We start from the raw sequence: 11,887 nt of genomic DNA, 5'->3' as shown, positions 1-11,887 counted from the left end.
TTCTTGCTGTCAGTTTGACAAAGACATGCTCGGATTTGGAAGTCGCCCAGTTACACACAAACACACAAGTCTGAATTGACAGGAAAGTCCTTTGACGCCTGCCCTGAGCAAACGAACATGGAGACACACATTGGACCACAAGACTCAGAATCAGAGACTATAGAGCCTGTGCCTCCAAAAAACCTAAATTCGCATGCTGGATTGTTTGACCGGCGATCCACCCTTGTCCAAGATAGAACTGGAATGAAACGCGAACTGTAGTTCACTGGGAGTCGCATCGGTAGACTCAAATGCGATGCTGATTCACTGCTTCTTAGAGACGCAGAGATTTCCGCAACCGAGGCCTTCTTTGCTCATGGGAACGCGACGATTCAGAGCTGCCTTAACAGGGGAAACAACCACACTGAGAGTGAAGCACAAAAGAACTTTCACTGTCGGGTAGTTGCCGCTCCGAACGAAAGGCTTAACGACTTAAACGCTTGCTAAGAACAATTCGATGAAATAAAGCCGCTTCTAAAAATACGGAGCTCGAGCCTCAGTCCCGCGACTTCGCGAAGTGGCAATGAACGAAGTATGCAAAGACTATCCCGCTGCGGAACTGACTGCAGGTGCCTCTCACGCGAAGGTGCCAACATAAACATTCAAGAAATTAGGAGCTCTGCCGCATCCGTTTGACTGTTAGGTTCATGCATTCTACCAACAGGCGTCCCTTTCGTAAGTGCTCGGCTACACGGCACTCGCTGTTCCCATGCTACACCCTTTGTCTCCTCAGAGCAATTCCTCTCTTCCGGTAGTTGTATGTATCTCTCACTCTCTGTCTCTATATGCATGCACCTACTTGAGAGAATACCGAGATACGTTCTTGCTAATCTCTACGCTGTCACCCATGCCCATATCTATATATTTATCCAGGCACCAGGCTGTAGGCTTGTGGGTCCTAGTTTGTGGTTTATTGGACTGTCCGCGCTTTCCACTCTTTCATGCCCTCGGTTTGCGGATTGGTAGCGCCAGAAGAAGCAGAGCAACCTCGAGAGACAACTTGGTTGAAAAGAGGACTTGAACAAGAGGAAAAGAGATTTTAACGAGAGCTTCAAGGAGAGAGCGGAGAACGAGAACAGAAGATAGAAGAGAGATTCGAAGAGGAGATATACTCGAGACTTAAAGAATAGACGTAAGGAGAGAGAACGCTGGAGAGAGAAGAGAGCAGTAAAAGACAGTCACGTTTATCAGACCGTTTAGTTGAAAGAGGAAAAGAGGAACGCTCAAAGAAGTCCGTCAAACACCTACACGCGTCAAATGCATCTCGATCGCCCGGCCCTCCGGCTTCCTCTGTTCGAACTCATAAAACATTCTTCCACTTCTTCGGCGGCGTCCAGGAGCAAGTCGTTCACCTCTTCTTCATCCACGTCGTCTTCGTCGCTGTCTGTCATTCCGCTTTCATCTCCACTTTCATCTTCACTTTCGTCATACGATTCATCATCGTCCTCCTGTAGTTCGCAGGTAGCGTCGCCGGTGTTTTCTCTCGAGTGAGTTCCCTCCTGGGTTGCTCTCTCAACCTTTTCACAAACGCCCCCCTCTCTCTGCTGTGCTGCGGCTGTCCCCTTCTGTCGATGACAGGTTTCTACTTCGACAACACCGCCATCAAGTTCTCCTGTCCGTTCTCGTTCCTCTCTGTCTCTGTTCTCGCCTTCCTGTCTTACCAGACGCTTCCCCGCAGGCTGTCCTCCAGACTCCTCACCTTCGTTTTCGCTGCCCCATCCCTCGCCTCTCTGCCGCTTCGCCGGTAAGAGTCCTTCGTTGTTCTTCCTGTTCACTCCGCCATCATTGCACACGATCTCTGCTTCTCTCGCCTCGGGCGCCTCGCTCTCCGCGTCTCTGTCGGCGACTAGCCGCCGCAGTACGCGTGCTCGGATGCGAGAGCGGGGTGAGAGAGAAGACTCCCTCGCCTTTGAAACTCGCTTCTGAAGTTGCTTGAACTTTTTCCGAAGCAACACACTCGCAGGCACCCGGCAGTTGCGTCCACGGAAGAGAAAGCAGCGTTCGTCTCCGTCTTCTTCTTCCTCTTCGTCTTCTTCGTCCCCTCCAAGTAGTGTGGAGCTGTCGCTGCTGCCTCTGTCTTCTTCGAGTCTCCCCTCCAAGCTCTCGCGATCTTCGCCCGCGTCTACAGACCCCCGGGGCACCGAAGAACATGTGGACAGCCTGTCGACTCTCCCCGCCTCACTCCACACTTGAGTCTTCTCGGCGGGAAGAGATGCAGCTCTTGCGGAAACATCTGAGTGCCGAGAGAGGCCCTCCAGAGCAGAAGACGAGGAAAGGACGCGATCGTTGTGGACGCCTGCAGAAGACGAGGAAAGGGCGACGCAGGCGGTCTCACTCGCGCAGGTGTCGGCGTCTGCAACTCCGAGAGAACAAGACAAAGCCGGCACCCCCAGATTTGGTACGGACGGGATTGTTGGCCGGAGAGGCTTCGAGTTCTCGCCGTTTGAACCCCAAGATTTCTCTCCTTCCCTCGCTTCCACTTCGGCGAAGAAGCAACCTGACGTCTCGCGAGGCCCCTGAGACAGAGAGGAGACACCTGCGGGTCGCGCGCAAGGCGATACTCGCCAAGAAGGACCCGGTGCCCCGCTACTTGAGGAAGGATCACCTGGCACAAGACGCGCTTCGCGCAGAGGCATGTCTTTGCAGGTGCTCTCTCCCGCGCTCTGAAAGTCGTGTGGAGGCGAAGAAGCAGCGCGGCTCGTCCCGGCCTCTCCCGCCTCAAAAAACGGCTGATGTTTCTCTGCATTCACGAGAGAGAAGGCCCCCGTCTTCCGGCTGTCTGAACTTGTCGCACTCTTCGGAGACAGAGACAGGAAACCCCACGACCACTGGGCGGCCGGCAGGGAGTTCGAGTCCCTGTGGGGCGACGAAGCTCGAGCCGGCGAGTGACGCGACGCCCCTGACGGAGACACGGCAAACAAAGGAAGAAATACACTTGCTGCAAGAGGGGAAAAGAAGGGAAAGACCCGATGACAAAGGAGAGGACAGGACAGAGACGGACGAGAAGGAACAGGAGACTGAGAAGGACACGAAAGAGAAGGAGAACGGCAAGGAGAAAGAGAAGGACGGAAAAAAGACGAGAAAAATGAGGAAAGAGAAAGTGATAGAGCAAAAACCGAGACAGACAAGGGAGACCCTTGTATCGACATGCTCCCCCCCCCCCCCCCCGCCCTGCGCTTCTTCTGGCGCGTCGTGTCTGAAGAAACGCAAAGAGTTGCCTTGAAAGGCAACAGAGAGAGTAGGGGCCTTCACTTCGCACGCCACCGGCCGTCCCTGCCAATTTCCCCTCTCAGCCGTCACTAAGCCGAGAGATAGAACGGCGGCAGTATGCACTTTCAGGCAGCCGGCTGGCACTCGCCGGGAGCGCAACATGTTGATGCAGCAGGTCCCATAGAATGCTCTCCCTCCTCAAACATCCACATACCGAAACGTGGACGTATACTCGTATAGACGGATATATCCCACACATGTTTGAATGCATGGACATATCTCACATAGGTATGTAGTGCATAGGGATGCATCGCATACAAACATACACACCAATATCGACAGTAACAACGGAAGATCCACATGTGTATTAGTAAAGTGTTCGAGACTCCTCGGCAAAGAACCCCGTGCCATTTCGTATCACATATACTGTCGAGCATTAGTTTCCCATGAGAAGAAGCGAACGACAAAGAAGGACCGACCTGAGAGGCCGGTGTCGGCGGGTGCGGTCTCGAGTTCTTCTCCGGATGTCCTGGAACTTCTCGTCTCCTCTTCCTTATCTTCTGCTTCTGAGTCTTCGTCTTCTACTTCTTCTTCTTCTTCTGCTCCTTCTTCCTCTTCTGGACTTTCTGCTTCTGGATCTCCTACCTGTATCTCTGGAGGCGTCTGGATGGCGCATGCAGCAAGGACGTCGGCGGCGAAGGTTGCGTCGGAACTGAGAAGGTGGAGGAACGCCTCGCGCTCTGGCTGGCCCCAGGAGGAGATGTGGTTCTCGAGGGATCTGGCGCGCCTCAGCAGGGGCGAATCGCCTCTCTCTGCTTCTTTTCGTCGCCTCAAATGGCAATCACAGACATCAAGGAGAAACCCGCACTGCCAGTCTGGGGTGCGATCCGTTCGTTGCTTGAGTTCCTTGCCCAACGGACTTCCTGGTTGCTCTCTGCGTGACCGCCGCCATTTCTGGCGAGGGAGCAACGTGTTGTCGATCACGCCTAAACAACCCACAGGCCGCCGCGCGTGAGACTCCTGCGTCTCCCCACTGCTGCTGTTGACGCACCTGCAAAAATTCTCTCGCAAGTCAATCACCAAACCCCTCCACGCTTCTTCTTCTCCCTCGGGGGCTGTTCGTCGTTTCTTCCACGCAGTCTGGGACACTCGACTCACGACCTCTTGACTTCTCCTGCGTTTGCATCCCTGCGCGGCCTTTCCCCCGGCCCACACCACACCCTTCTCTTCACCCTTCTTCCGGTTCAGCTTCGCTTCTTCCCCTCGTTCTCCTTCTTTTCCCCTTTCTGCTTCCTCTTGTCGTTCTTCCTCTCCTGCTCGTTCTCCTTCGAGCCGCGAGAAGAGCGGCGAAGACAACCGGCATGTCTTCCCATAGTGTGTCTCTCTAGGCCGCTCGGCCTCGGGTCTCCCGTCGCGGCTGCAGCGCGTGACTCCCTTCCTGGCGGAGGTGGCGGACTGAGAGACAGTTTCTCTGTCTCTCCTCACTTGCGCGTGTTTTCTCTCGGCGCCCACTGCGTTTGTGCCTTCCGCGCCGCGGCTGAGAGGGCCAGAGAAAGCGTCAGCGAGCTCTGAAGTCTGTTGCGTTCTCAGCGCGCACCTCGCAGCTGCAGCGGCCCTTCTGTGAGCGACTGCCGCTCGCAGCAGAAGCACTGTCTCGCCGTCGATGGTGTTGTTCGAGAGGTCGAGGACTTCCAGGTTCGGCGCGTGTCGCTCCACGTAAGCCTTGAGAACCGCGCGAAAGAGAGGCCCGCCCTCAATGTCGTTCCCACTCAAATTCAAACTCAACAGCCCCGCTGTATCCCGCGCGCGCCTCTGCGAACGCGGCGGCGACTCGGGCGCCGAAGTGTGAGATGAGAGATCCGCCGCAGGCCTGGCGCTGCCTCGACGTCCGGGACTTTGAGGCGCGTGCAGTGGGCCTTTTAAGCGCCCCCCGGGCAAGAACGACGCAGTCGTCTTCCCTCGATCACCTCCCTCGTCGGAATCGTCTCCAGACGTTTCATTCTGGTCCTCGCCCTCGGCATGGTGTCTCTCTGGGCTCGCCAGGCCCTGCTGTCCTGGCGCTGTCCGCTCGTCTCGGCCCTCCGGCTCTGGCGAGTCCGGCGCGGCCTGCGAGAACAGGCGGTGGGAAGAGACAAGAGCGAGAAGGACCTGCACCGCTCCTGAGTCTTGCAGGAGGTTGTCTGAAAGATCGAGAAACTCGAGGCGCGGCAGCCGCAGCAGCGCCAGAGACAGAGAAGACATGTCGGCGGCCACGAGCCGGCAGTTGGTCAGGGAGAGACGCAGAAGGCGAGAACCAAGGAGTGGAAGAACAGACACACAAAGGGAATGGAAACCTGCAGCACTCACCCCGCAGTGATGGAGAGAAACCGCTGCGAAAATGGCATCGGATGAAAATGGCGAGGGAATATCGAGAGGCGCGTCGGTTCGAAGACATAGGCAGGGAGACTCTGTTGTAGACGAAGACAGAACCCCAGTGGTGTGGGGCGATGCAGGCCTACCGGCGAGAGCCGAGAGACTCCTGTCTCCAGGGGACTTCTCTTTCTGGCTCTCCTTCGAAGTGTTTCGCTCACTGTCGCGCGCAAGGGCAGCCAATGCCAGCATCACCGTCTCTCGCAAAACTTTCACTGCATGCCTATTGACTTCCGAGGCGGAAATGCGCAGTGCAGAGAGCGCGCCAGAGCACGCTAGGAGAGGAAAACATTCGCGCCTTTCCTCGGCTTCGCGCCGGTCCCCCTCGCCGCCGAGGCCCAGACCAGCTTCACGGTCACAGTCGAATTGTCTCTCTGCATCCCGTCCCTGTCTCTCTTCCATATCTCGCCCTGTTTTTCTCTCAGGTCCCTCGACTGCCTCCGACGCATGCGGTTTTACTTCTGGGTCTTTCGCGGGTGCTGCCGCGGCTGCGTGACTCCTCTGCGTCGAGAGAGAATCCCCACGGGATCCTTCTGTCTCGCTTCCTTGGCCACAGCCGGCGCTTGGAAGCACAGGAGAGTCGCCAAGGTCCTTTGAAGCCCTGAGGTGTTTCCAGTGCTGGACAGAGAAGCAGGCCAGCTCGATCTCCCATCCACCGCTCTCGAGATGGGGGGACAAAACGACATTCGCATGAGTGCGGTTTGCACTACATCTGTGGTCCTCAGAGTTGCGGAAGGCGCGCATGGAGGCTCCTCCGCCGCGCGATTCAGCTTTTGCGTCCTCGTTTGTTTCCTCGCCTCTTCTTCCGTCCGCAATACGAGCAGCGGCGCCTCGGCTCTCTTCCGTTGAGCGACAAGAGAGCAGAAGGGAAAGAGACGGCTGGTGAACGAGCGAGAGGTGCTGGGGCGTCAAAGTCAGGCGACAGAGCCTACCCACGTCACGGCTGCTAGGCGGTGTGTAGAACGTGACACTCGGATTCTCAGGAAAAGAAGAAAGAGACGATGAGGAAGAAGGAGACAGTTGCCGTGGAGGGGACTCTCCTGGAGATTCGTGGCCTGGCAAAGCCCACTGAACGAACGCGGGTCGCAGGCGCTTTGGAGGAGCGAGGCGGTGAAGAGTCCGAAAGGCGGTTGCAACGGGGAGGAGTCTCGCAGCAGGCAGAAGCCGGTCAAGAATGTCATGCAAGGAGAGGAACTGGAGAAGCAGGCAGAGGAGATCCTGCCCAGAAGGCGAGAGAAAGTGCGAGAAAAGCGAGGTGTTGTCTTTTCCAGAGCGAGCACCGGGGATCTGGCGAGACGTGAGGGGGATACAAGGAGGCCCCGAGGCAGGTGACACGGGCAGAGAGGGCGCCACAGAAGCGGCCAGACGCAGACAAGGCGTGGACGGCGAGGATGGGTCGGAGGAGACCTCTTGAGACGAGGAAGACGGCAGAGAAGAGTACGATGGAGAGGTCGCTGTCATCGTCTCTGGAGTACAGAGAGAGACCGCGTTCTCGTTCACACGCTCGCCTTTCTCTCGCCTCTCCAATGCTCGGCTGCGGCTGCAGCTGGCATCCATGACTGCGTGTCTAAGCTCGGGGAAGACTGGAGAGGACGAGAGGAACAAGACAGCGGTGTGCGATAGGCGTGGAAGGTAGGAGCTTTACTCATAGCTGCTTCGACTTTGAAGGATTGACGGACCCGTGTCTTCGATATCGATGTGAGCTGGTCATCTCCCTTCTTTGTTACTTTAAGCCATGGAGTGCCTCCGTTTTTGCCTCCCACCTTCTGTCTAGAGTGCAATCACGGACCTGAGGTAGACAACTTTTGTCGGAAAACAAGGAGAGGCGGGGAGAAACAGGGGAAGAGAAGGATGAGCAAACGAAAACCGAGTAGGGGGAAGGGAGGGAGGGAATAAAGAGAACTGGTCAGACTCAAGGACTTGCAGAAAGGGTGGGGAAGCACGTTCCTGAAACGACGCAGGGTGACTGGTCAGTCCGAGAACTACCGCAGAGCCGAATACCAGTGGTAGAGGGGCGGCAGCGACGGAGAAAGTGAGAATTTCAGAGGGTGCTTCAAGAAGGGCATTGTCATCAGAAATGGCTTTTCCTGAAAATCTAGCAAGGAGAGCATGTCAGAACGTTTCGCCTTCGGTCTCTGTCACCGACAGCGGAAAGATGGAGTACTTAAGAACCTACGAGTTTTCCGGGATACGGGAGCAAACTCCCCGTTGACGAGGAAATACAAGGATTTGGACTGCCGGTGTTGTCAGAAAACCACGCAGAAAAAATTCAACCGCTGCATGGCAACGACGGGTGCGAATGAAGACAAGTATCGGAGTGCACGCTACCTGGCGACTGCGTAGTCCGGACGTCGAAGGCAAGACCGAGTGCAAGGCGGGAGCGAAACCTCGACGGGTTGGCCGTGAAAGGGAGTTTGGATAGAAGAAAATAAGACGCGAGACGGGTAACAAAGGGTGCGAACATAAATGACGTTGTCAACGACTGGTCTAGCCGTCTGGGTGTCGTTTGCGTGGGAGCACGCGAGAAAACGAAAGATGACGAGGACGACCAAAATATGTGCAAGGGAAAAAGAGGCACGAGAGAAATCCAGACGGGTAACCTTAAAAAACAAGTGTCGTCTTGAAAAAAGAATGCAGAGGAGCGACAGAGAATGAGTCAGGTGAGGCAGGTGTGCCACTGCCATAAAGCGAGCACTAACAGTTCACAGACAAGAAACGAAGAACGGCGCCCGTCCCTATGAGTGAAAGTCTGACAAACAGAAGTTTCCGTTTGCAAAGGATTAAAAACGGAAAGTGGGCCACAGCACACACACGGCTTGCGACCATGAGGCAGAGAAAACCGGCCTGGCGAGAGTTGCCTTCTCCTTGCAACTCTCTCTCTCAGCTGTCTAGGGACTCTTTCCAGTGGCGCTTGGGTCCTCTCTCAGGAGCCAAAAGTTATTCTTGCAAAAGGCAGGCCGAATGCAGCAGTGCACAGCGACTGCTAGCAAAAAGACACACGCGCTTGAGTGCCCACAACAGAACGCGGGACGGTTTGCAAGTCGGAAAAATCCAGCACCATTCCTCCGGCGCCTTGAGACGGCTGCCTGTAGAGGATATGACTAACGCACAAAATAGAGACAAAAGGAGCTGTTTTTCTTGCTTCGTCGACGCCTGCCTTCTACCCACAGCGCACCGCACCGAAAGGGCGACAAACCGCTGTTTGCAGGGAACGGGAAGAAACTGGTAGAAAGGTTGCACTTCTGAGACTGAGAGAGAAGGTAGAAGTCGCGAGACTTGCCGCCCCGCTGTTGCCAAACACGCTCATGAGCAAGGCCAAACTCGCAGACGGCTAGCACACCATTTTGTCGCTCGTGCACGTCGCTCTGCGTTTCACCGACGACCAAAAGCGGCAAAAAACTGACCCCTGGCAGAGTAAAGCGGCCCCACTAGCCAAAATGGTGAATCGACTGTCGGAAGTGCTCACCATGCCTAGTCCAGGGCCGCACCCCTCTTTCGCTTGTACGGATGATGTGCGCGCCTCTTGCTCCTCGTTCCTGTTCGCGTTGTCATCTACATCTTTCATCGTCTCTCTACGTCCACATCCCCACCGTCCGCCCCCTCGAACCCGCGACTTGCAGGGAGACCCACTGACTGGTCTGAAAACCGAGGGTAAACGCTTTCTCGCGGCAGCGTAGATGGTACGGGCACTTACACGTTCCAAACAGGCATCTTTTGCATAAACGTTCATGGCCTTAAGAAAGCGTGTTTTGGCAAAGGAATTCCACCACTACGTGCATATTGTGTTCTGCAACACAGAAGCTTGACCCGCGCTAGCGCCGCGCGTATCGGCGGAACCCTCCAGGTGGCAGTTTTTCCCGCTTTAGCAAATAAGACAAGCGAGAGGAAGCCCCCTCGTGAACACGTGTGTCTCGCTTTTGTGAGAAGCTGAGTCACCTTTTTCGAACTGGGGAAATGGCCACTTTCAGTTGCGGTGCTTCTGGTGCGGGTACCTAGCGCTCAAATGGATATACCACGCCGGTGTTTCCACCATGAGTCTCAACTGAAATTGATTTGGACTCGAACATGATACATAACTGCAAAACTAGCTGACGACAGAAATTAGATCGGTGAACTGGTGAAAAGGAGGAACAGAAACTCAGTTTACATGGTGTGCTAAAAATACCATTCGCGTACCCAGTGCATCAAGACGCACGGCAGTGTCTTCAAAATCGAGCATTTTGTGTGAGCTGATGACGACACACTGAACAGTGAATATCTGCAGAAGTTCGCACCTCAGATGCCAGTACATAAATGCGACAAAGTTTGTTGCAGGACCTTATTTCAACGCTGTTACCTGCCGCGCTAAGAATAAGCGGTGGTCAGCTGCATTTGACATGCCTAAGGCCAGGTTTACAGACACCGGGGACCGCTAATTTTCGTGTGAAAGCTGGCAAGGATGATTACTCCAGAGAGTAAGTCCCCCAGAGGCCCTCCAGAACAGGATTGTCTCGTCAAAGGAGGAAGCGTTTGTGATGCTAGAGCGAGCACGACGCCAAGAAGAAGCGCCACGCACTTCCGGAGGCAGAACGTTTGATCATCGGGGCCGCTACTTGGCCGTAACCTCTACTCTGTGCGTGTCTCCCCCGATGTACGCCCCGTTCTCTGCTCTACGTCCTGTGGTGAGACCCAACAATCGGTACGACCGCAACTTCGCTGACAGACCGCACGCATTCAGAATGAGAGCATCTCTTGGACTGCTGCTTTCTTGCGCGAGCAGCGCACACCGAGAGAATGACGCGCGAACTGCAGTCTCGAGCACGTAGCAGACACGCAAAGATCCTCTGGTTTTCAGCTGTTCAGTCGCCAAACCTACGGTGCTTGTCTGCTGCGCCGCGCGGTCACCTGCATCTAACCTGCCTGTTGTCCAGACTCTCCAGGGACGGGTCACATTGTTCCTTCACAGGCGCTTGTGAGGAAACGGACCACGTCGAGCATCTGGAAACGGTGAACTTAGGAACCGTGCATCGCCAGTCCGTCTGATCCTTTTGTGATGGTGAGCGAGACTCAACGAAGCAGTCTGTACCACAGAAACACCACGTCTTGTGCTACCTCGATAGGTGGGGCCTATCAACTGTGCGTTCGACACACCATTTCAGTCTCCCGCAGGAAGAGGCTGCTGCGCTTGCCCTCCACACTTTGCTCGGATGCCTCTTCGTAACTGCTTGATGGATCCGACAAAGGTTTGCAGCTCCTTTTGCTGTTACCTGCGAAAGGCATCAAGTGATTTTTTTGGCAGAAGATGTACCCGCTACATGTGCGAGGGGGGTGTGTTGCGGGTTGCTAACCGATCCACTCTCCTCGTGGCATGGTCGCAGCATCGTTCCGAGTTTTTTGCTCTTTTCAGAGGTGAAACCATGAAAGAGCTCCTTTCTGTTTCTTTCCATTGAATCCCTCGAAGCATCGCATCAATGTTTCAGTCGAGTTTCTCCCCGACTACCGCACTCTCTGCCATTTGCCTTCGAAGGGGGGCGGCCATCCAGAAGCCGCTGTCTCCTCCTACCCAGCAAGACTCCTCGAGAATCTCTAAGCGCTGTTATATGCAGACATTCGTATGCTGCGAATCTAGCGTCATTCTTTCCGGTCTCTCTCCTTTGATTCGCTTCCATCGTTTTGCTTCTCGCACCGTCTCAGTCGGTTTGCCCTTAAACAGCGTTGTCACTTCCAACCCTCTGCACATTACCACGCCATTGTCGGAACCAGCGAGACTTTTTGCGATTTTTTCTCTCCCTTGCAAGTCTTTCTCCCTTCCCATTGTCACCGTTCTCTGTATTCTTTTTCGTTTTCCTTCAGTTTCGTGCTGTCCGTCTGTCCCGTCCCTCCGGAGCCATTCTCGTCTCGTCGCCGATCCCGCCTTGTCTTTTCCCTCTGACTTCCAGCACAGAAAGCCGTTTCAATCACTGTGTCACGCGTCCCGATTTTTGTCCGTCTTACGGCATCGCTTGCTCCCCATTCTACAAATTTGTTCCTGAGCTTTTTGCAGCGAGTGACGTGCTGGGTCGAGTCCATGCTCTACGGTTGTCGGTAAAAAGACCCCCGACTACCCAGCCGGTTCACTCCTTGTGTGAGGCGACTTTATCACCGTAACGTTGCCCTGGTCGTCGCTCTAAAAGATTTTCTTGACGAACACTTCTTACAAAAGGGATAATTTTTCGTTTTCTCTCCCCTTGCTCCTTGTGTCTCGGCGGCT

The 11,887-nt window shown here is 55.1% G+C and overlaps 2 protein-coding genes across 2 annotated transcripts; one reads left to right on the top strand and one right to left on the bottom strand.

Annotated features, from left to right (window-relative positions):
- Nucleotides 1-1,004: 1,004 nt before the first annotated feature.
- Nucleotides 1,005-8,385, bottom strand: TGME49_311650 (leucine rich repeat-containing protein). The gene is made up of 3 exons (XM_018782683.1): nt 7,835-8,385; nt 3,729-7,460; nt 1,005-2,938 (listed from the first exon to the last, which is right to left on the bottom strand). Exons 2-3 carry the CDS (start codon nt 7,213-7,215, stop codon nt 1,293-1,295), a joined length of 5,133 nt encoding a protein of 1,710 aa, XP_018635510.1. The 5' UTR covers nt 7,216-7,460; nt 7,835-8,385; the 3' UTR covers nt 1,005-1,292.
- A 2,561-nt stretch (nt 8,386-10,946) lies between these two features.
- Nucleotides 10,947-11,795, top strand: TGME49_311640 (hypothetical protein). Its single transcript, XM_002364355.2, has one exon. It carries the CDS (start codon nt 11,109-11,111, stop codon nt 11,667-11,669), a length of 561 nt encoding a protein of 186 aa, XP_002364396.1. The 5' UTR covers nt 10,947-11,108; the 3' UTR covers nt 11,670-11,795.
- The last annotated feature ends 92 nt before the right edge of the window (nt 11,796-11,887 follow it).

Source organism: Toxoplasma gondii, chromosome XI, assembly GCF_000006565.2.
Source record: "Toxoplasma gondii ME49 chromosome XI, whole genome shotgun sequence".
Lineage (NCBI taxonomy): Eukaryota > Apicomplexa > Conoidasida > Eucoccidiorida > Sarcocystidae > Toxoplasma > Toxoplasma gondii.
Note: the sequence above shows the minus strand (reverse complement) of the source record. Positions and strands in the feature narration are given on the sequence as shown.